Source organism: Rhinoderma darwinii, chromosome 6 (assembly GCF_050947455.1).
Source record: "Rhinoderma darwinii isolate aRhiDar2 chromosome 6, aRhiDar2.hap1, whole genome shotgun sequence".
Taxonomy (NCBI): Eukaryota; Metazoa; Chordata; class Amphibia; order Anura; family Rhinodermatidae; genus Rhinoderma; species Rhinoderma darwinii.
In genome coordinates this window covers 140,869,216-140,895,547 of record NC_134692.1, presented here as the reverse complement: position 1 = coordinate 140,895,547, position 26,332 = coordinate 140,869,216, and the positions used below count along the sequence as shown (strand labels likewise).

The following is a 26,332-nucleotide window of genomic DNA, read 5'->3' as shown; positions in this document are numbered from 1 at the left end:
GGGCAGTATTATAGTAGTTATATTCTTGTATATAGGGGCAGTATTATAGTAGTTATATTCTTGTATATAGGAGCAGTATTATAGTAGTTATATTCTTGCACATATGGGGCATACACACGTACGTACATTAGTGAATGCTGCAGTCTGTTTCTAGGCTCAGTCCCTGACTCTTCAAGGAGACATCTATGTCAGTTATTTTTTTTTGTGGGCTCTTAGTATGGATCTAAGAGAAAATCTTACAATTCACGATCTCTTTCCTGAAGACATGAAGGATAATGCGCAGATGTTTTTTTCTTGTATTGCTGCAGGTGCAGAACACCTTCCAAAACAGAACTTTGCTGTCTAACTTGTTTAGAAATACTGGCGTCTCCCCCTCCCCATACACTCATTTCGACGTGTTAACATCTTTACAGGATGATGAACATATTATACATTGCCCATTTAAGACTTGGTAGAAGCCAGAATATGCCATGAAGGCTAGTAACACTATGGCTGACAAGGGGTAAATTCTCTTGCTCCGATCATCTCTCGATGGAGAACAAGTCGTGTGACGTCAAAGAACTTTGTACAGAGCCTGAAGACAAAGCCGTGAGAGTGCGATCAGCGGCTCATATGTCGCTGGCGGCCATGGCCAGAGTAACCATTGTGTGCTTCATGTACACCGCTCAATAGCAGATCCCCTTACCCCAATGTAACTGCATCAACCTGTGCTAAAGATGTAGAACTTATACCAGCTGTACATATATAATAATATACAGAAGATACCCAGGTTATACCAGCATGCTCCATATCACTGTATACAGGAAGATGTATAACTTATACCAGCTGTACATATATAATTATATACAGAAGATACCCAGGTTATACCAGCATGCTCCATATCACTATATACAAGAAGATGTATAACTTATACCAGCTGTGCATATATAATTATATACAGGAGATACCCAGGTTATACCAGCATGCTCCATATCACTATATACAATAAGATGTAGAACTTATACCAGCTGTACATATATAATAATATACAGAAGATACCCAGGTAATACCAGCATGCTCCATATCACTATATACAAGAAGATGTATAACTTATACCAGCTGTACAGATATAATTATATACAGAAGATACCCAGGTTATACCAGCATGCTCCATATCACTATATACAAGGAGATGTATAACTTATACCAGCTGTACAGATATAATTATATACAGAAGATACCCAGGTTATACCAGCATGCTCCATATCACTATATACAATAAGATGTATAACTTATACCAGCTGTACATATATAATTATATACAGAAGATACCCAGGTTATACCAGCATGCTCCATATCACTATATACAAGAAGATATATAACTTATACCAGCTGTACATATATAATAATATACAGAAGATACCCAGGTTATACCAGCATGCTCCATATCACTATAAACAAGTAGATGTATAACTTATACCAGCTGTACATATATAATTATATACAGAAGATACCCAGGTTATACCGGCATGCTCCATATCACTATATACAAGAAGATGTATAACTTATACCAGCTGTACATATATAATTATATACAGAAGATACCCAGGTTATACCAGCATGCTCCATATCACTATATACAAGAAGATGTATAACTTATACCAGCTGTACATATATAATTATATACAGAAGATACCCGGGTTATACCAGCATGCTCCATATCACTATATACAAGAAGATGTGTAACTTATACCAGCTGTACATATATAATTATATACAGAAGATACCCAGGTTATACCAGCATGCTCCATATCACTATATACAAGAAGATGATAACACATTATTTTGCAGACATTGACTCACCGCCATGACAAGTTCGAATGGGTACTTATAGACCCGCACAGGTGACTGGTACTTCTGAACCATCTTCTTTTCTTTTCTTGTTCTGTAAATGTAAGAAATAATTGATGACTTGTCAGGAAGCTTTTATCTAGTTCTATCTTCTAATAATATGGCAGCTCACTTATCCTGCGTGGGAGGTGGGTTAAGGTAGAAATATTTGGGAAGCGGAGCAAGTTAATCAAGAAGCGGTCTCCTGGAAAAAACTGAAACAAATGTAAAAAGAAAACCCACAGGAAATGAGTAGTTACTAGTGGTGTGTCGAAGTATTAGCTTTATGACTGTTTCCAATAACTACTGACGGTGCTGTGAATGCAGGACCAGTACCGGATAATTAATGTATGTACACAGTGACTCCACCAGCAGAATAGTGAGTGCAGCTCTGGAGTATAATGCAGGATGTAACTCAGGATCAGTACAGGATAAGTAATGTAATGTATGTACACAGTGACTCCACCAGCAGAATAGTGAGTGCAGCTCTGGAGTATAATACAGGATGTAACTCAGGATCAGTACAGGATAAGTAATGTAATGTATGTATACAGTGACTCCACCAGCAGAATAGTGAGTGCAGCTCTGGAGTATAATGCAGGATGTAACTCAGGATCAGTACAGGATAAGTAATGTAATGTATGTACACAGTGACTCCACCAGCAGAATAGTGAGTGCAGCTCTGGAGTATAATACAGGATGTAACTCAGGATCAGTACAGGATAAGTAATGTAATGTATGTATACAGTGACTCCACCAGCAGAATAGTGAGTGCAGCTCTGGAGTATAATGCAGGATGTAACTCAGGATCAGTACAGAATAAGTAATGTAATGTATGTACACAGTAACTCCACCAGCAGAATAGTGAGTGCAGCTCTGAAGTATAATATAGGATGTCACTCAGGATCAGTACAGGATAAGTAATGTACTGTATGTACACAGTGACTCCACCAGCAGAATAGTGAGTGCAGCTCTGGAGTATAATACAGGATGTAACTCAGGATCAGTACAGGATAAGTAATGTCTTGTATGTACACAGTGACTCCACCAGCAGAATAGTGAGTGCAGCTCTGGAGTATAATACAGGATGTAACTCAGGATCAGTACAGGATAAGTAATGTATGTACACAGTGACTACACCAGCAGAATAGTGAGTGCAGCTCTGGAGTATAATACAGGATGCAACTCAGGATCAGTACAGGATAAGTAATGTAATGTATGTACACAGTGACTCCACCAGCAGAATAGGGAGGGCAGGTCTGGAGTATAATACAGGATGTCACTCAGGATCAGTACAGGATAAGTAATGTACTGTATGTACACAGTGACTCCACCAGCAGAATAGTGAGTGCAGCTCTGGAGTATAATACAGGATGTAACTCAGGATCAGTACAGGATAAGTAATGTCTTGTATGTACACAGTGACTCCACCAGCAGAATAGTGAGTGCAGCTCTGGAGTATAATACAGGATGTAACTCAGGATCAGTACAGGATAAGTAATGTATGTACACAGTGACTCCACCAGCAGAATAGTGAGTGCAGCTCTGGAGTATAATACAGGATGTAACTCAGGATCAGTACAGGATAAGTAATGTATGTACACAGTGACTACACCAGCAGAATAGTGAGTGCAGCTCTGGAGTATAATACTGGATGTAACTCAGGATCAGTACAGGATAAGTAATGTAATGTATGTACACAGTAACTCCAGCAGCAGAATAGTGAGTGCAGTTCTGGAGTATAATACAGGATGTAACTCGGGATCAGTACAGGATAAGTAATGTAATGTATGTACACAGTGACTCCACCAGCAGAATAGTGAGTGCAGCTCTGGAGTATAATACAGGATGCAACTCAGGATCAGTACAGGATAAGTAATGTAATGTATGTACACAGTAACTCCAGCAGCAGAATAGTGAGTGCAGCTCTGGAGTATAATACAGGATCAGTACAGGATAAGTATTGTCAAACAATTAGTTATGCTAGAGCACTGTATCTCACATACAGGTGGAGATTGATGTCACTCATATTTTGCATTCAGTTATCTACATAGTCTATATAGTCATTGGTGGCTGGGTGCCAATAAATCTTCTCTCACTCAGTTATTTTACGTGTATGTTGAGCCTCTGTTATATACTTATTAGTGACGCAGGGTCAGGTTATTAGGAGTGAAGAGAGAACATATGGGGTTAAGCACATTTCATACTGCACAACATCTGGAGGCTCCTTAAAGCTTGAGGTTTGTAATATACAACAAGGCTATAAATGCTCCAGTTAGCACCTAGATTCAGAAGACCACTACAAAATCTAAATAATTAATTTATGGTACATATTCACTTAAAAGCCTCCAGGGAAATAAACTCTGACGTGGGCCAAAAAGTTCCAAAAAGTCACAAAGGCAGGGACTAGAAACGTAGTAAACTGGAGAAACAGCATTGTACTACCAGTAAGTCTTGATCTGCCGGGCTAAAATACTGGGCTTCAGGTTCTACCAGAATAGCATGAAAAATAATCTTAATTCTGAAAAGCTCTGAAACCCAACACAAAAAGTTCCAAAAGAAGGAACCAGAGGTGGAAGATACTGGAGAAACCCTGGACCTTCTAGTTGTAGGTCCTGATCGGTCAGGCTAGTTCCCTGGGCTTCATGTTCTACCAGAAGTCACACGCTTGGATTATCGCTGACCCTACAAACCCAACTGCTCCTTATCCTGCATTGTACGTGAACTCGAACGTCCTCCAAAAAGAAGGGACCAAAATGAGAGGAGGAAGATACTGAAGAAGCCATAGACGTTCCAGTATTACGTCTTGGTTCCTACAGACTTCATGTTCTGCCAGAAGACCTACAAGCTCGTGCAAACCCAACTGATCTCAATTCTGTCCTGCCCCTCAACATTCAACTATACCTGCTCTCCAGACGTTAGGTCAGGAACTCCACTCCTTCAGATTGACCAGACAGAGTATCTTCCACCTCTTACTACGGGGCGCGACTTCATGTATTATGTTTATTATCAGTCTTTCTAGGAAACAGTTGTCACCGGGAAGCACGATGCTCCAAAGACTATTAGGGCCACTGGGAAAATCACGTTCCTCCAGATCCTGCTCTACACAAACATCACACCCTCGGGGCTAAATAGACGTCAGCGGCCATTCCTTAAATAGATGGGAACCCAGGGAGCAAGAAGAGAGGGTGCACTAGGCTTATATAACAACATGCAAAGATTATATAATACATTGGACTGCAACCAATCATGGACATCATCGAATTGCAAAAAATATGATCCCGTTGCTTTGGGAGGTCCGGGACCCAGGGCAGAAGTGTAGGTCCTCGTGATGGACCATCAGCCATCAGCATTGATTTTCAGCAGTTCAGTTGGAGAGGGGGCCACCGATAGCAAACTTACCAGTATAATCCAACCATAGGGGCGATCATTGGGCGGTGGGGAAATTTGGGGCATTTTGAGCAATACTGATGATCAGAAGAGCGGAAAGAATATTTACAACCCTTTGGGTGAGTAATATGGCCGGCTAAACATACTCAAATTTTACAAGAAAGGAATATGGAGCATGATACTTTAGAATATAAATGTGGGTGACCTGGTGACAAAACACACTTCTTCATAGACTTAAAAATGGCTGACTATGGTTTCAATTGTGCCAAGTTACAGTAGAAAGAACATTTCTGTAGGTATTATTATATGGGAAGGTCAGCACTACACAGTTTGATCTCACTCCATGTCCCCCGACCATAGTGACTGATCCCCTTCATGTGAAATATTATTACAAGTTCTATGCAGGCAGCCTACGCAGAGCCCCTTCCCCAGGCAATCGGATCTTTGTGTCCACTAATGACAATGTTTCCCCTATTAAAAATAACAAGGGCTCCTTTACCAAGCACTCGGGGACACTTGCTGGTAGTGGAGCGTGCCGTGGGAGGACCGCCGCCAATCACCACACACTACAGTGACAATGCCCTGCTTCAGAAGAAAACAAATGTTCCTTGTGATACTGTCAAACAAACCCTTCAGAGTCAGTAGGAGGCTGGCAAGTCATAGCCCCGACACACTGCACCACTCACCCAGCACTGTGAAGTTCTTCACCATAATGAAGGTGTAGGAGGACGAAATAAAGACATTTACATTCACTCCAGCACATTAATTGTCAGTTATTGTAATAGCGGTGAAATTACAGGAATATTCCATAAGTGCCGTATTCTGTATTCAGTCACATTATAGATATATATAAAGATATCGCCTTCTCCATACAGTACAGAACGCAAATGTCCCGATGTATTATGTTACACAGTATTATAGTAATATTCTTGCATATAGGAGCAGTATTATAGTAGTTCTATTCTTGTATATAGGGGGCAGTAGTATAGTAGTAATATTCTTGTATATAGGAGCAGTATTATAGTAGTTATATTCTTGTATATAGGGGCAGTATTATAGTAGTTATATTGTATATAGGGGCAGTATTATAGTAGTTATATTCTTGTATATAGGGGCAGTATTATAGTAGTTATATTCTTGTATATAGGGGCAGTATTATAGTAGTTATATTCTTGTATATAGGAGCAGTATTATAGTAGTTATATTCTTGTATATAGGGGGCAGTATTATAGTAGTTATATTCTTGTATATAGGAGCAGTATTATAGTAGTTATATTCTTGTATATAGGGGCAGTATTGTAGTAGTTATATTCTTGTATATAGGGCGCAGTATTATAGTAGTTATATTCTTGTATATAGGGCGCAGTATTATAGTAGTTATATTCTTGTATATAGGAGCAGTATTATAGTAGTTATATTCTTGTATATAGGAGCAGTATTATAGTAGTTATATTCTTGTATATAGGGGGCAGTATTATAGTAGTTATATTCTTGTATATAGGGGCAGTATTATAGTAGTTATATTCTTGTATATAGGGGCAGTATTATAGTAGTTATATTCTTGTATATAGGAGCAGTATTATAGTAGTTATATTCTTGTATATAGGGGGCAATATTATAGTAGTTATATTCTTGTATATAGGGGACAGTATTATAGTAGTTATATTCTTGTATATAGGAGCAGTATTATAGTAGTTATATTCTTGTATATAGGAGCAGTATTATAGTAGTTATATTCCTGTATATAGAGGGCAGTATTATAGTAGTTATATTCTTGTATATAGGAGCTGTATTATAGTAGTTATATTCTTGTATATAGGAGCAGTATTATAGTAGTTATATTCTTGTATATAGGAGCATTATAGTAGTTATATTCTTGTATATAAGGAGCAGTATTATAGTAGTTATATTCTTGTATATAGGGACAGTATTATAGTAGTTATATTCTTGTATATAGGAGCAGTATTATAGTAGCTATATTCTTGTATATAGGAGCAGTATTATAGTAGTTATATTCTTGTATATAGGGGCAGTATTATAGTAGTTATATTCCTGTATATAGGGGGCAGTATTATAGTAGTTATATTATTGTATATAAGGAGCAGTATTATAGTAGTTATATTCTTGTATATAGGGACAGTATTATAGTAGTTATATTCTTGTATATAGGAGCAGTATTATAGTAGTTACATTCTTGTATATAGGAGCAGTATTATAGTAGTTATATTCTTGTATATATAGGGCGGTATTATAGTAGTTATATTCCTGTATATAGGGGGCAGTATTATAGTAGTTATATTCTTGTATATAGGAGGCAGTATTATAGTAGTTATATTCTTGTATATAGGGGGCAGTATTATAGTAGTTATATTCTTGTATATAGGGGGCAGTATTATAGTAGTTATATTCTTGTATATATGGGGCAGTATTATAGTAGTTCTATTCTTGTATATAGGGGGCAGTATTATAGTAGTTATATTTTTGTATATAGGAGCAGTATTATAGTAGTTATATTCTTGTATATAGGGGGCAATATTATAGTAGTTATATTCTTGTATATAGGGGACAGTATTATAGTAGTTATATTCTTGTATATAGGAGCAGTATTATAGTAGTTATATTCTTGTATATAGGAGCAGTATTATAGTAGTTATATTCCTGTATATAGAGGGCAGTATTATAGTAGTTATATTCTTGTATATAGGAGCTGTATTATAGTAGTTATATTCTTGTATATAGGAGCAGTATTATAGTAGTTATATTCTTGTATATAGGAGCATTATAGTAGTTATATTCTTGTATATAAGGAGCAGTATTATAGTAGTTATATTCTTGTATATAGGGACAGTATTATAGTAGTTATATTCTTGTATATAGGAGCAGTATTATAGTAGCTATATTCTTGTATATAGGAGCAGTATTATAGTAGTTATATTCTTGTATATAGGGGCAGTATTATAGTAGTTATATTCCTGTATATAGGGGGCAGTATTATAGTAGTTATATTCTTGTATATAAGGAGCAGTATTATAGTAGTTATATTCTTGTATATAGGGACAGTATTATAGTAGTTATATTCTTGTATATAGGAGCAGTATTATAGTAGTTACATTCTTGTATATAGGAGCAGTATTATAGTAGTTATATTCTTGTATATATAGGGCGGTATTATAGTAGTTATATTCCTGTATATAGGGGGCAGTATTATAGTAGTTATATTCTTGTATATAGGAGGCAGTATTATAGTAGTTATATTCTTGTATATAGGGGGCAGTATTATAGTAGTTATATTCTTGTATATAGGGGGCAGTATTATAGTAGTTATATTCTTGTATATATGGGGCAGTATTATAGTAGTTCTATTCTTGTATATAGGGGGCAGTATTATAGTAGTTATATTCTTGTATATAGGAGCAGTATTATAGTAGTTATATTCTTGTATATAGGGGTAGTATTATAGTAGTTATATTCTTGTATATAAGGGCAGTGTTATAGTAGTTATATTCTTGTATATAGGAGCAGTATTATAGTAGTTATATTCTTGTATATATGGGGCAGTATTATAGTAGTTATATTCTTGTATATAGGGGCAGTATTATAGTAGTTATATTCTTGTATATAGGGGGCAGTATTATAGTAGTTATATTCTTGTATATAGGGGCAGTGTTATAGTAGTTATATTCTTGTATATATGGGGCAGTATTATAGTAGTTATATTCTTGTATATAGGAGCAGTATTATAGTATTTATATTCTTGTATATAGGAGCAGTATTATAGTAGTTATATTCTTGTACATAGGGGGCAGTATTATAGTAGTTATATTCTTGTATATAGGGAGCAGTATTATAGTAGTTATATTCTTGTATATAGTGGCAGTATTATAGTAGTTATATTCTTGTATATAGGTGCAGTATTATAGTAGTTATATTCTTGTATATAGGGAGCAGTATTATAGTAGTTATATTCTTGTATATAGGAGGCAGTATTATAGTAGTTATATTCTTGTATATAGGGGCAGTATTATAGTAGTTATATTCTTGTACATAGGGGGCAGTATTATAGTAGATATATTCTTGTATATAGGGGGCAGTATTATAGTAGTTATATTCTTGTATATAGGAGCAGTATTATAGTAGTTATATTCTTGTATATAGGGGGCAGTATTATAGTAGATATATTCTTGTATATAGGGGGCAGTATTATAGTAGTTATATTCTTGTATATAGGAGCAGTATTATAGTAGTTATATTCTTGTATATAGGGGGCAGTATTATAGTAGATATATTCTTGTATATAGGGGGCAGTATTATAGTAGTTATATTCTTGTATATAGGGAGCAGTATTATAGTAGTTATATTCTTGTATATAGGAGCAGTATTATAGTAGTTATATTCTTGTATGTAGGGGCAGTATTATAGTAGTTATATTCTTGTATATAGGGGCAGTATTATAGTAGTTCTATTCTTGTATATAGGGGCAGTATTATAGTAGTTATATTCTTGTATATAGGAGGCAGTATTATAGTAGTTATATTCTTGTACATAGGGGGCAGTATTATAGTAGTTATATTCTTGTATATAGGAGGCAGTATTATAGTAGTTATATTCTTGTATATAGGGGCAGTATTATAGTAGTTATATTCTTGTATATAGGGGCAGTATTATAGTAGTTATATTCTTGTATATAGGGGCAGTATTATAGTAGTTATATTCTTGTACATAGGGGGCAGTATTATAGTAGTTATATTCTTGTATATACGGGCAGTATTATAGTAGTTATATTCTTGTATATAGGGGCAGTATTATAGTAGTTATATTCTTGTATATAGGGGCAGTATTATAGTATTTATATTCTTGTATATAGGGGGCAGTATTATAGTAGTTCTATTCTTGTATATAGGGGGCAGTATTATAGTAGTTATATTCTTGTACATAGGGGCAGTATTATAGTAGTTATATTCTTGTATATAGGAGGCAGTATTATAGTAGTTATATTCTTGTATATAGGGGGCAGTATTATAGTAGTTATATTCCTGTATATAGGGGCAGTATTATAGTAGTTATATTCTTGTATATAGGGAGCAGTATTATAGTAGTTATATTCTTGTATATAGGAGCAGTATTATAGTAGTTATATTCTTGTATGTAGGGGCAGTATTATAGTAGTTATATTCTTGTATATAGGGGCAGTATTATAGTAGTTCTATTCTTGTATATAGGGGCAGTATTATAGTAGTTATATTCTTGTATATAGGAGGCAGTATTATAGTAGTTATATTCTTGTACATAGGGGGCAGTATTATAGTAGTTATATTCTTGTATATAGGAGGCAGTATTATAGTAGTTATATTCTTGTATATAGGGGCAGTATTATAGTAGTTCTATTCTTGTATATAGGGGCAGTATTATAGTAGTTATATTCTTGTATATAGGGGCAGTATTATAGTAGTTATATTCTTGTACATAGGGGGCAGTATTATAGTAGTTATATTCTTGTATATACGGGCAGTATTATAGTAGTTATATTCTTGTATATAGGGGCAGTATTATAGTAGTTATATTCTTGTATATAGGGGCAGTATTATAGTATTTATATTCTTGTATATAGGGGGCAGTATTATAGTAGTTCTATTCTTGTATATAGGGGGCAGTATTATAGTAGTTATATTCTTGTACATAGGGGGCAGTATTATAGTAGTTATATTCTTGTATATAGGAGGCAGTATTATAGTAGTTATATTCTTGTATATAGGGGGCAGTATTATAGTAGTTATATTCCTGTATATAGGGGCAGTATTATAGTAGTTATATTCTTGTACATAGGGGGCAGTATTATAGTAGTTATATTCTTGTATATAGGAGCAGTATTATAGTAGTTATATTCTTGTATATAGGGGCAGTATTATAGTAGTTATATTCTTGTATATAGGGGGCAGTATTATAGTAGTTATATTCTTGTATATAGGGGGCAGTATTATAGTAGTTATATTCTTGTACATAGGGTGCAGTATTATAGTAGTTATATTCTTGTACATAGGGGGCAGTATTATAGTAGATATAGTTATATTTGTAGGTACAGTAGTTCATGTTATATTTTCACATATTATTATATAACACTGGAGATGGTGGAGCTAGGACTTAGTATGAAGGATCAGGACTATTATAAATGGTAAGTACCTCGGTGCAGATGATCCAGGTTGTCCGGTGACCAGTATTACATGGAGCTACATCCGCACACTTTCCACACGCAGAGTTTCTTCCTCTAGAATGAAGCAACAGACGTCTCAGAGAGCAGAATATTTACCAGTGAACCAGAACAGTTCATACAAAAGGAAGTCAATGAGTTTTTCTCTTCTGACAATTTCAGTTAATCTATTTCTTATTCTGACAGGTGACATATAATAAGACCAGCGTTCCAGCTCTAACCATTTGTTTTTAGGCCCCTGAAAGGTAAATCTGCCCATATCTGCAATGCTTCTATATTGCAATCTAAGGTGTCTGCCATATTGGTTTAAACCCAACTTTTTCAAAACAAGAGCAGGCTGTCAGAACATGCTGGGAGTTGTAGTGTCGTTGTAAGACACTGGGAACCAGTGATGGAAATTGGAGCCTGCTCAGTCTCCATGGAGCAGTAATACAGAACAGATTTGTATAAAGAGTCAGATGTAGGAGACCCAAGTGTGGTCTGTACTGTCCCTTTAAATATCTGGAGATGAGGATACTCAGTGCTGCCCGATGTAATCCCAGCCTAGCCCCGGATAATCTTACGTGTTTTGTCTTCTTCGAGGAAGTTCCACTTGTTGAGCTGAGGAGATATTTCCAGGATAGAAAACTGCAGATAAAGGATCAGGGCGACCGCGGGAGGGTAACGTGGGCACCCAGGACGCTACTACAGGGACTCCGGCTGCCAGCGGAGCTGCGTACGGGCTCGGGTAACACAAGGCTGTAATGTGACTCGGTTTCATAGATACCCACACAGCGAGAGGGAAGCAGCAGACTGAAGCCTGACACCCGGCGGCTATTTTGGTGACAGAATTGTATGTGCTGTGGGGACGTGTTTGACCCTAGAAGCCGCCCCTCAAGAGCATTTCCCTTTAAAATAAAAATAATCACCCAGCTTTTCCAGACTCCTGAATGGCAAATTCATCCTGATAGGACAATGCTGCAGGCGTACTAGTGTATAGTTAAGAATATATTCCATTCAGGATTCTGGGGGGAAAACAATATGGCTGCCATTATTGCTCCCAGATTCTTCAACGGTAAATCTGTCTCGAGACATACGACCACTGAAGGTTTATTACTGTATAACTAGGGAGATTTCCCATTCAGGATTCTGGGAAAGCAGAGTAGGAATTAATATGGCGGCCAATATACCTTGAATAGCAGGAAAGTTGAGTGATAAAGAAATCTAGATTGGTTGCCACCCAGCTTTCCTGGGAACAGATACAACTCATAAAATGCATGATTATAATGTGACCAGAAAAAACGACAGGTATTTTTTATTTTCCATTAACTGAAAGCAAACAAAGATCTTAGAAATGGTGAGCTGCTGCTGTTTAGATTGCCTTCACTGATACATTGAAACAAAATGCAGCTGTGTGAGCGGGACTAGGTCAAGGCGCATTTTCGTCCTCAGAATGTATACAAATGTTTCTATTCACTGACACGAATCGCACAACATTTACATCATGTGACACAAGCCTTCGGCTGGGATTGCACAACTGAAGTCGTAGTCTCGCCCCGGTCCTATAGGTATCGGGTTCCTTACACATAATCCTACTTTATTACTGGCTCAGAAATCCTTTGCGTCCAATTTCTGTGAATTATGAGACGTTCATTCCGTAGGATAAAGTTACGGGAGCTTTGAAACATCACCAACGCCTCCCCCTCCCCCATAGCAATACTCAGAGGAGTCCATGGCGACCAATATGGGGGCACATTTTCACTGTCTAACCTTTATCAGGACCCTGGTAAACCTCAGTCATCCATTGGGATACAGAATTTCTCAAGGGGTGTATCCCCACTAAACAAAATCCCATATATTATATACATGTACACACACCTATATATAAATAACATCATAGATCTCTTCTCGCTGATTAAATTGACACGTCTCCCATTTCTGTAGGATGCTCCCTTCAAATATTGCAGTTTTGAGTTTCTTGCAGTACCACTTTTCACCACCGAAGACAACAAACACATTCCATTGAAACCAATGCAACAGCGCCCCCAGCTCCTATCCAATTTTGACAAAATACATATTTTTTAAACACTATAACTTTCAAATAAAAAAATATTCTAAAAAATAAACCTGATATTTATAATCAGAGGGGGAAAGACTGCAATATTTGATCTTTGGACAGTATCTGATAGAAACCCTTTAAATTAACTAAACATGACCAGATGGATGAACTGATGGCAGTACAGACCTCAGGTCGCCATGATAAAGAGGATTACCTGAATATCCCATTAGGTGTAATAACAAGACTTTACTTATGGGCCATCACATAGCCATGTATAGTAGAAAATGCCCAATTTGGGCTGAAATAAGGAACATTCATGGGCGCCCAGGGTCAGATTGTGGCAGTAAAAAAGCAAAAATTCCAGATCAACGCCATGAGAAAGTATCAGAGGCGTCTGGGCTCAGATTTCAGATCAGTCGATCAGTATGCCACCTTCTCAAGGACAAGATCTTTCCATGGATATCGGACAATGGCGATCTCGAATTACAGCGCAGAAAAGTACAAAACGATGGAGCGTGTAATAAATCTCGTGCTGATGCTGTCAAGCTCAAAGTCAAACCTCTCAAGGTCAAGACCAACGTCTTCCAGATCCGAGCAAATCATTACACCAACTCCAGGAATATCCACAGAAAGCAGAAGAATTTTCCAATTCTATCCATTTGTTTCGTAGTTATACCTGTTTCTGGGAAAGCTGGGTGACTGCCCAAATGGTCACTATTTCAGCTCCCACAAGGGTTGTAACCAAGCTGGTCAGACCTCCATCTAACTTTGCTGTTATATCCTTACTCACTGCGTAGGTAGGCAGTTTTACCTGGTCAGGGGCCTAGGAAATCTGGGTGCCAGGCCATATAGCAACTACCCCAACTCCCACAGAGGTTGTAAAGCAGCTTCTTTATGTTCTGAATGGCAGATAAGTCTAGTTCTGCAGTCATGTCACCATCCACTGTGTATGTCCTTCAGTTTTACCTTGTCAGGGGCCTGGGAAAGTTGGGTTACTGGCCATATAGCAACTACCCCAACTCCCACAGAGGTTGTAAACCAGCTTCTTAGTGTTCTGAATGGCAGATAAGTCTAGTTCTGCAGTCATGTCACCATCCACTGTGTATGTAGGCAGTTTTACCTTGTCAGGGGCCTGGGAAAGTTGGGTTACTGGCCATATAACAACTACCCCAACTCCCACAGAGGTTGTAAAGCAGCTTCTTCGTGTTCTGAATGGCAGATAAGTCTAGTTCTGCAGTCATGTCACCATCCACTGTGTATGTAGGCAGTTTTACCTTGTCAGGGGCCTGGGAAAGTTGGGTTACTGGCCATATAACAACTACCCCAACTCCCACAGAGGTTGTAAAGCAGCTTCTTCGTGTTCTGAGTGGCAGATAAGTCTAGTTCTGCAGTCATGTCAACATCCACTGTGTATGTAGGCAGATTTACCTTGTCAGGGGCCTGAGAAAGTTGGGTTACTGGCCATATAGCAACTACCCCAGCTCCCACAGATGTTGCAAACCAATTTTTTAGAGTTCTGAATGGCAGATAAGTCTAGTTCTGCAGTCATGTCACCATCACCTGAATAAGTAGGCTGCTTTATTTTACCATTCAGGGGCCTGGGAAAGCTGGGTGACTATTGGTTTGCATTTTTTTTTCATCTCAATGAACTGGCTCCACAAGAACAGACCATGTTATACACAAATCAGCTCAATCCTGTGGTCGGGCTCTGACATGATAATACCTTGATTTGCACTCGGCGATTTGCATGACTGTGGCGATCCATGGCGGCCGAAGTGCAGCTGCAAATACAGAGCTCACCCCCCCCCCCCCTTTCACAAGATTTGCATCCCCCCCCCCCTCCACTATCAGCTTAAGGAAGTTTATAAAATAAAAGCTTTAATAACTAAGTGATTTGACAATTTTCTAACATACTTTGTTTCAAATATCTCTGCTTGCTGTCTGTGAATGGGAAAATTCTTGTTTCCATCCAAAACCTGTGCACAGAACTAATACTACTCACAGCTGAAAGTTGCTTACAATCTTGACAATTCTCTGAGGTAAACAGCCAGAACTCCAGACTGATACATTTTACCTGCACTGATACATTGTAACAAACAATCAGGATAGGGGGTGAATTGAGATGCTAATTTGCGTCGATCTCAAAGAGGATTGTGTAGGGATGCCATTGTAACACACCCCCTGCTGGGAGAAGTATTAGGTCTGTACAGGTTTTCAGCCTCTGGATGTAAACAAGACTATTCCTATTCACTGACAACAAGCAGAGATCTTCAAAATGGTGAAGAATTTATACACGAAGAAATTTTGATGGTGCCCTGAGTAATTAAGAGTAGTCACGCGACCACATAAAAAAAAAAATGTAAACCTCACGGTTTCATTACTCGTACAACTGACTAGGACTCGCCCACATAACAACAGCCTGTAGTCAGCGGTGGCCATCAGTGGAGTCCAGACTGCTGGAACATGGACTACTGCATCTTTAGTCAGACGTGGAGGGAAAACGCGGTTAGTCTGGGGCCACATGACAATAATAAATGACAATTCTGTGCAACAAAAAACAAAACAAACAAAAAATTGCACTGTAACGCCACCGCATGTATAAAATTCTGCTGCGTTATCTTGCAATTTCGCAAATGGGACAACCCAAATCAGTAGAGGGGTGGTTCCTTAAAGGTGATGACTAAAAATATCACTAGAGTGCTCATATCACAGGTAACTAACGTAATTACGAATTAATCACATACCCCTCCCCCTCAAAACACGGCGGCACATAAGACGCGGGTCATACCTCCATCTTCAGCTCCCTTGACGGACATCGTCTCCACTTCAGTCCACTTCTGAGCGGTCTCCTGCTATACGGCTCTCACGTTATCTAAGTGGTGTACAGGTAATAATCTATCACTGGTGTACAGGTAATAACATATCACTGGTGTACAGGTAATAATATATCACTGGTGTACAGGTAATAATCTATCACTGGTGTACAGGTAATAATATATCACTGGTGTACAGGTAATCTATCACTGGTGTACAGGTAATCTATCACTGGTGTACAGGTAATAATCTATCACTGGTGTACAGGTAATAACACATCACTGGTGTACAGGTAATAACATATCACTGGTGTACAGGTAATAACATATCACTGGTGTACAGGTAATAACCTATCACTGGTGTACAGGTAATAACACATCACTGGTGTACAGGTAATAACACATCACTGGTGTACAGGTAATAACATATCACTGGTGTACAGGTAATAACATATCACTGGTGTACAGGTAATAACATATCACTGGTGTACAGGTAATAACATATCACTGGTGTACAGGTAATAACCTATCACTGGTGTACAGGTAATAACACATCACTGGTGTACAGGTAATAACACATCACTGGTGTACAGGTAATAACATATCACTGGTGTACAGGTAATAACATATCACTGGTGTACAGGTAATAACATATCACTGGTGTACAGGTAATAACATATCACTGGTGTACAGGTAATAACATATCACTGGTGTACAGGTAATAACACATCACTGGTGTACAGGTAATAATCTATCACTGGTGTACAGGTAATAATCTATCACTGGTGTACAGGTAATAATCTATCACTGGTGTACAGGTAATAACATATCACTGGTGTACAGGTAACAACATATCACTGGTGTACAGGTAATAATCTATCACTGGTGTACAGGTAATAACATATCACTGGTGTACAGGTAATAACATATCACTGGTGTACAGGTAATAACATATCACTGGTGTACAGGTAATAACATATCACTGGTGTACAGGTAATAACATATCACTGGTGTACAGGTAATAACATATCACTGGTGTACAGGTAATAACATATCACTGGTGTACAGGTAATAACATATCACTGGTGTACAGGTAATAACATATCACTGGTGTACAGGTAATAACATATCACTGGTGTACAGGTAATAACATATCACTGGTGTACAGGTAATAACATATCACTGGTGTACAGGTAATAACATATCACTGGTGTACAGGTAATAACCTATCACTGGTGTACAGGTAATAACATATCACTGGTGTACAGGTAATAACATATCACTGGTGTACAGGTAATAACACATCACTGGTGTACAGGTAATAATCTATCACTGGTGTACAGGTAATAACATATCACTGGTGTACAGGTAATAACATATCACTGGTGTACAGGTAATAACATATCACTGGTGTACAGGTAATAATCTATCACTGGTGTACAGGTAATAACCTATCACTGGTGTACAGGTAATAACATATCACTGGTGTACAGGTAATAATCTATCACTGGTGTACAGGTAATAACACATCACTGGTGTACAGGTAATAACATATCACTGGTGTACAGGTAATAACACATCACTGGTGTACAGGTAATAACACATCACTGGTGTACAGGTAATAACACATCACTGGTGTACAGGTAATAACACATCACTGGTGTACAGGTAATAACACATCACTGGTGTACAGGTAATAACACATCACTGGTGTACAGGTAATAACACATCACTGGTGTACAGGTAATAACACATCACTGGTGTACAGGTAATAACACATCACTGGTGTACAGGTAATAACACATCACTGGTGTACAGGTAATAATCTATCACTGGTGTACAGGTAATAATCTATCACTGGTGTACAGGTAATAATCTATCACTGGTGTACAGGTAATAACACATCACTGGTGTACAGGTAATAACATATCACTGGTGTACAGGTAATAACATATCACTGGTGTACAGGTAATAATATATCACTGGTGTACAGGTAATAACATATCACTGGTGTACAGGTAATAACACATCACTGGTGTACAGGTAATAATCTATCACTGGTGTACAGGTAATAATCTATCACTGGTGTACAGGTAATAATCTATCACTGGTGTACAGGTAATAACACATCACTGGTGTACAGGTAATAACATATCACTGGTGTACAGGTAATAACATATCACTGGTGTACAGGTAATAATATATCACTGGTGTACAGGTAATAACATATCACTGGTGTACAGGTAATAATCTATCACTGGTGTACAGGTAATAACATATCACTGGTGTACAGGTAATAACATATCACTGGTGTACAGGTAATAACATATCACTGGTGTACAGGTAATAACATATCACTGGTGTACAGGTAATAACATATCACTGGTGTACAGGTAATAATATATCACTGGTGTACAGGTAATAACACATCACTGATGTACAGGTAATAATCTATCACTGGTGTACAGGTAATAATCTATCACTGGTGTACAGGTAATAATCTATCACTGGTGTACAGGTAATAACCTATCACTGGTGTACAGGTAACAACATATCACTGGTGTACAGGTAATAATCTATCACTGGTGTACAGGTAATAACATATCACTGGTGTACAGGTAATAACATATCACTGGTGTACAGGTAATAACATATCACTGGTGTACAGGTAATAACATATCACTGGTGTACAGGTAATAACATATCACTGGTGTACAGGTAATAACATATCACTGGTGTACAGGTAATAACATATCACTGGTGTACAGGTAATAACATATCACTGGTGTACAGGTAATAACATATCACTGGTGTACAGGTAATAACATATCACTGGTGTACAGGTAATAACATATCACTGGTGTACAGGTAATAACATATCACTGGTGTACAGGTAATAACACATCACTGGTGTACAGGTAATAATATATCACTGGTGTACAGGTAATAATATATCACTGGTGTACAGGTAATAATATATCACTGGTGTACAGGTAATTCCATCACTGGTGCCCGCTGTAATACTCACACATGCCCTCTGCTCTGCCCACACTGTCCTTCTCCCGGACTCTGCCCCTCTGTCCCGGCGTCTCTCCTGCCCGCTCCCTGCTCTGCCTGTCAGACACAATGCGCTCCAACACAGCTGTACATCCCAAACCACGCCCACATCATTGACATTGCGGTATAACTCCGCCCATCACCATGGCAATAGAACACTAATACCGATCTCAGCTTGTGATTGGCTCCTTCCAACTAGAGTTGCGAACTAATGAAAATGTAACGTTCTACATAGTCACGCCCCTCTACATCGGACTACACCAGCCTATACACCTGTCCCTATATAACTCCTCCCCTATCCAGCCCACGTTTTGGTATTTTCCGAGCGCTGCCCCGCGCAGTTCGACGACGAAGAAGGGCTGTGCCATTGTTAGACAGGGGGAGCTTGCAAGAAAGTCCTGTCCTGGCAAATTGCTCATGTGAGTAGGGCAGGGACGATGCCGGAACCCCCACTACACATCGTGATGTACAGCGTAGGAGGGGAACTAGGGCGGGATGCAAAGGTATCGCATAAGATGTAGCTATATGATTGCTATACATCCAATTTACAGCAGCCAGCAGTCCAGCCACCTACCACACGGTGAAATTAGCCACAGGAACAATCACCCACCTGACCCTCCAGGTGTACCGATTCTGGCGCAAAAGTTTGCTTAATGTGTTATATAAGTGCCCAATAGTGTAACCCGGTGTTCTGTAATGTGGAGCAAAGGGTATGGCATACTGAGATTTGTAGTCCCACAATATCTGAAGATCATTGGTGTAGATTATATTTATATTCCATTTGCAGTAGTAGTTTATGTAAAATAAAGGTTTTTGGCTGCCATCTAGTGGTAACAAGGGGATCCTACACTAAAATTTACTTTCAAGTATACAAAACTTATACAACGTGTAATACCTGATACCAGCCTGAGGAGGCAGTATTATAGTAGTTATATTCTTGTATATAGGGGGCAGTATTATAGTAGTTATATTCTTGTATATAGGAGCAGTATTATAGTAGTTATATTCTTGTATATAGGGGCAGTGTTATAGTAGTTATATTCTTGTATAAAGGGGGCAGTATTATAGTAGTTATATTCTTGTATATAGGAGCAGTATTATAGTAGTTATATTCTTGTATATAGGGGCAGTATTATAGTAGTTATATTCTTGTATATAGGAGCAGTATTATAGTAGTTATATTCTTGTATATAGGAGCAGTATTATAGTAGTTATATTCTTGTATATAGGGGCAGTATTATAGTAGTTATATACTTGTATATGGGGGCAGTATTATAGTAGTTATATTCTTGTATATAGGGGGCAGTATTATAGTAGTTATATTCTTGTATATAGGGGGCAGTATTATAGTAGCTATATTCTTGTATATAGGGGGCAGTATTATAGTAGTTATATTCTTGTATATAGGGAGCAGTATTATAGTAGTTATATTCTTGTATATAGGGGCAGTATTATAGTAGTTATATTCTTGTATATAGGGGCAGTATTATAGTAGTTATATTCCTGTATATAGGGGGCAGTATTATAGTAGTTATATTCTTGTATATAGAGGCAGTATTATAGTAGTTATATTCTTGTATATAGGGGGCAGTATTATAGTAGTTATATTCTTGTATATAGGAGGCAGTATTATAGTAGTTATATTCTTGTATATAGGGGCAGTATTATAGTAGTTATATTCTTGTATATAGGGGGCAGTATTATAGTAGTTATATTCTTGTATATAGGGGGCAGTATTATAGTAGCTATATTCTTGTATATAGGGGGCAGTATTATAGTAGTTATATTCTTGTATATAGGAGGCAGTATTATAGTAGTTATATTCTTGTATATAGGAGCAGTATTATAGTAGTTATATTCTTGTATATAGGAGCAGTATTATAGTAGTTATAATCTTGTATATAGGAGCAGTATTATAGTAGTTATATTCTTGTATATAGGGGCAGTATTATTGTAGTTATATTCTTGTATATAGGAGCAGTATTATAGTAGTTATATTCTTGTATATAGGGGGCAGTATTATAGTATTTATATTCTTGTATATAGGAGCAGTATTATAGTAGTTATATTCTTGTATATAGGGGCAGTATTATAGTAGTTATATACTTGTATATGGGGGCAGTATTATAGTAGTTATATTCTTGTATATAGGGGGCAGTATTATAGTAGCTATATTCTTGTATATAGGGGGCAGTATTATAGTAGTTATATTCTTGTATATAGGGGGCAGTATTATAGTAGCTATATTCTTGTATATAGGGGGCAGTATTATAGTAGTTATATTCTTGTATATAGGGGGCAGTATTATAGTAGTTATATTCTTCTATATAGGGGGCAGTATTATAGTAGTTATATTCTTCTATATAGGAGGCAGTATTATAGTAGTTATATTCTTGTATATAGGGGCAGTATTATAGTAGTTATATTCTTGTATATAGAGAGCAGTATTATAGTAGTTATAGTCTTGTATATAGGGGTCAGTATTATAGTAGTTATATTCAGGGGCGTAGCTAAAGGCTCATGGGCCCCCCCTGCAAACTCCTCATGGCCGACGGTCCGCAGCTTTCAGCTGCATCGCTGGGTCTCCTAAGTGACCCAACAATGCAGCACTAGCAGCCGGGGCGTCACTGGCTGGGTTCACACACCCTATTTACGGACGTAATTCGGGCGTTTTAGCATTGAATTACGTCCGAAAATGCAGCTCAACAGCGTTGGCAAACATCTGCCCATTCATTTGAATGGGTCTTACGATGTTCTGTGCCGACGGTCATTTTTTTTTACGCGCCGCTGTCAAAAGGCGGCGCGTAAAAAAGACGCCCGCGTCAAAGAAGTGCCTGTCACTTCTTCAGACGTAAATGGAGCCGTTTTCCATGGACTCCATAGAAAAACAGCTCCAATTACGTCCGTAATGGACGCAGCGAGAGACGCCTGCACATGCCATTACGGCTGAAATTACGGTGCTGTTTTCTCCTGAAAACAGCACGGTAACTTCAGCCGTAACAGACGCTGCCGTGTGAACATACCCTCAGGGCTTAAAATGTCAGGGAAATAGCCCCAATACATATGTGTCCGCCGAAAAAAAAGTGTGTATATGAGACAGCATAGCATATCTATAGCACTACGACCCTATAAACTATGGATAGGATTCGATACAGTGGCTGAGCAGACAGTATCGCACATGATAGGATTAGATACAGTGGCTCAGCAGACAGTATCACACATGATAGGATTAGATACACCGCTCAGCAGACAGTATCACACATGATAGGATTAGATACAGTGGCTCAGCAGACAGTATCACACATGATAGGATTAGATACAGTGGCTCAGCAGACAGTATCACACATGATAGGATTAGATACAGTGGCTCAGAAGGCAGTATCACACATGATAGGATTAGATACAGTGGCCCAGCAGACAGTATCACACATTATAGGATTAGACACACAGCTCAGCAGACAGTATCACACATGATAGGATTAGATACAGTGGCTCAGCAGACAGTATCACACATGATAGGATTAGATACAGTCGCCCAGCAGACAGTATCCCACATGATAGGATTAGATACAGTGGCTCAGAAGGCAGTATCACACATGATAGGATTAGATACAGTGGCCCAGCAGACAGTATCACACATGATAGGATTAGATACACCGCTCAGCAGACCGTATCACACATGATAGGATTAGATAGTGGCACAGCAGACAGTATCACACATGATAGGATTAGATACAGTGGCTCAGCAGACAGTATCACACATGATAGGATTAGATACACCGCTCAGCAGACAGTATCACACATGATAGGATTAGATACAGTGGCTCAGCAGACAGTATCACACATGATAGGATTAGATACAGTGGCTCAGAAGGCAGTATCACACATGATAGGATTAGATACAGTGGCCCAGCAGACAGTATCACACATGATAGGATTAGATACACAGCTCAGCAGACAGTATCACACATTATAGGATTAGACACACAGCTCAGCAGACAGTATCACACATGATAGGATTAGATACAGTGGCTCAGCAGACAGTATCACACATGATAGGATTAGATACACTGCTCAGCAGACAGTATCACACATGATAGGATTAGATACAGTGGCTCAGCAGACAGTATCACACATGATTGGATTAGATACAGGGCCCAGCTCGCTGACATTGCGGCTCCAGCGCTGGACCCAGGAAAGGTAAGAATAATAATTTTGCTTCTTTATGTGTTACTGATTATTTTTGTGTGTTTGTGTTTTTTTACAGGTTCGGTTGTTGGACTTCGGATACGAGGACTTGAATGACGCAGTTTTTTTATTCTCAATAAAATGGTTAATGAGGGTTGTGTTTCTTTATTTCAATAAAATATTTTTTCTATGTGCTTGTATCTTTTTAAACTTTATTATCACCACCTTAGTAATGGCCGCCGGCTGATTGACAACCTCCATTACTAAGGCGAGGCTTAATGTTAGCCGGTGCAGAGGCTACACTAACCCCCATTATTACCCCGGTACCCACCGCCACCAGGGGTACTGGGAAGAGCCGGGTACGAACCAGTACCCGACCATCTGTAGTGACCGTCAGGCACCGGGGTGGCCGCAGGCTGGTAGTATTAGGCTGGGGAAGGCCAAAAACAGTGGCCCTTCCCACCCTGGTAATGCTGCCTGCTGCGTTGCATCTGGCTGGTTATGAAAATTGGGGGGGACCCGACATCGTTCTTTCCAATTATTTTTTATTTTATTTTTGTTTAAATGACGTGGGGTCCCCATTTTTCATAACCAGCCAGATACAATAAAGCAGCAGCAGCCTAGCATCACCAGGGTAGGAAGGGCCACTGTTTTTGGCCTTTCCCCTCTTGATAATACCAGCCTGCGGCCACCCCAGTGGCCGACCATCACTACAGATGGTCAGGTACTGGATCGTACCCGACTCTTCCCAGCACCCCTGGTGGCGGTGGGTACCGGGGTAATAAAGGGGGTTAGTGTTCGCCTCTGCATCGGCTAACACTAAGCCCCGCCTTAGCAACGGATGCTGTCAATCAGCCGGCGGCCATTACTAAGGCGGTAGTAATATAGTTTAAAAAAAAACAGACACAGAATTTTTTTTTTATTGAAATAAAAAAAAAACCCTCACAACCGTCATTAACCTTTTATCATTATTGATAATTTAAAAAAAAGCTGTCATCGAAGTAGTCCTGGAATCCGCCGTAGTCCAACGACCGAACCTGTAAGAAAACACACAAAAAATGATTAGTAACACGTGTGTTAGGCTTAGATACAGGGTCCAGCAGACAGGATCACGCATGGGCCATGTATCTAAGCCTACCATGTGATTGGCTTAGATACAGGGCCCAGCAGACAGGATCACGCATGGGCCATGTATCTAAGCCTACCATGTGATTGGCTTAGATACAGGGCCCAGCAGACAGGATCACGCATGGGCCATGTATCTAAGCCTACCATGTGATTGGCTTAGATACAGGGCCCAGCAGACAGGATCACACATGGTCCATGTATCTAAGCCTACCATGTGATTGGCTTAGATACAGGGCCCAGCAGACAGGATCACGCATGGGCCATGTATCTAAGCCTACCATGTGATTGGCTTAGATACAGGGCCCAGCAGACAGGATCACACAATCTGTGATCCTGTCTCATGGGCCCCCTAAGCCTGCTACATCGTAGGCTTAGGGGTTGTGCAGTCCCTAAACATTGATGGCCTATCCTCAGGATAGGCCATCAATAGCTGATGTGTCGCCCGGGACCCGCAAATCAGCTGTTTTGAAGGGGCCGCAGCACTCGTACGAGAGCTGCTTTCCTTCATGTCACTACTTGCTCACACTGTGAATCGCCGACACGGATTCACAGTGTGACCGGAATGAAGTGACAGGAATGAAGGGGAGCAGCTCTTGTACGAGTGCTGCGGCCCCTTCAAAACAGCTGATTGGCGGGTCCCGGGAGTCGGACCCCGCCATTCAGGGCTAACCTGACCTTCCTCTTCGGCCGCGGCGGGAGTTCTGTCGTCTCGATGCTGTGCGCGGCGCATAGCGCTGTGACGTCATGCGCTGCGCACAGCGCTTGACGTCAGGACCTCCGCTGCCATCCGGAACCAGGAAGGTAAGTAAAGTATGTTACTATAGTAACAGCGGCCCGAGTTACTATAGTAACTTTTTATTGATGTGGTGCGGGGGGCCGTGGGCCCCCCTGGCTTCGGGGCCCGGTCGCAATTGCGACCGTTGCGACCCCTATAGCTACGCCAGTGGTTATATTCTTGTATATAGGAGCAGTATTATAGTAGTTATATTCTTGTATATAGGGGCAGTATTATAGTAGTTATATTCTTGTATATAGGAGCAGTATTATAGTAGTTATATTCTTGTATATAGGGGCAGTATTATAGTAGTTATATTCTTGTATATAGGAGCAGTATTATAGTAGTTATATTCTTGTATATAGGGGCAGTATTATAGTTATATTCTTGTACATAGGGAGCAGTATTATAGTAGTTATATTCTTGTATATAGGGGGCAGTATTATAGTAGTTATATTCTTGTATATAGGGGGCAGTATTATAGTAGTTATATTCTTGCATATAGGAGCAGTATTATAGTAGTTATATTCTTGTATATAGGGGGCAGTAATATAGTAGTTATATTTGTATATAGGGACAGTATTATAGTAGTTATATTCTTGTATATATGGGGCAGTATTATAGTAGTTATATTCTTGTATATAGAGGCAGTATTATAGTAGTTATATTCTTGTATATAGGGGCAGTATGATAGTAGTTATATTCTTGTATATAGAGGGCAGTATTATAGTAGTTATATTCTTGTATATAGGAGCAGTATTATAGTAGTTATATTCTTGTATATAGGAGCAGTATTATAGTAGTTATATTCTTGTATATAGGGAGCAGTATTAGGGTATGTTCACACGGCGGGGGTCCGTAACGGCTGA

General features: G+C 38.8%; 1 protein-coding gene across 1 annotated transcript in view; it reads right to left on the bottom strand.

Annotated features, from left to right (window-relative positions):
* Positions 1–19,432, bottom strand: part of SEC14L5 (SEC14 like lipid binding 5) — a 70,930-nt gene extending 51,498 nt beyond the window's left edge. The window contains exons 1-4 of the mRNA XM_075831596.1: positions 19,344–19,432; positions 16,291–16,374; positions 11,437–11,521; positions 1,843–1,924 (exon numbers count right to left, since the gene is read on the bottom strand). Of these exons, the coding sequence (XP_075687711.1) occupies positions 1,843–1,905 (63 nt within the window). The 5' untranslated portion in view covers positions 1,906–1,924; positions 11,437–11,521; positions 16,291–16,374; positions 19,344–19,432. The remainder of the gene's footprint in view (positions 1–1,842; positions 1,925–11,436; positions 11,522–16,290; positions 16,375–19,343) is intronic.
* Between the last annotated feature and the right edge of the window lie 6,900 nt (positions 19,433–26,332).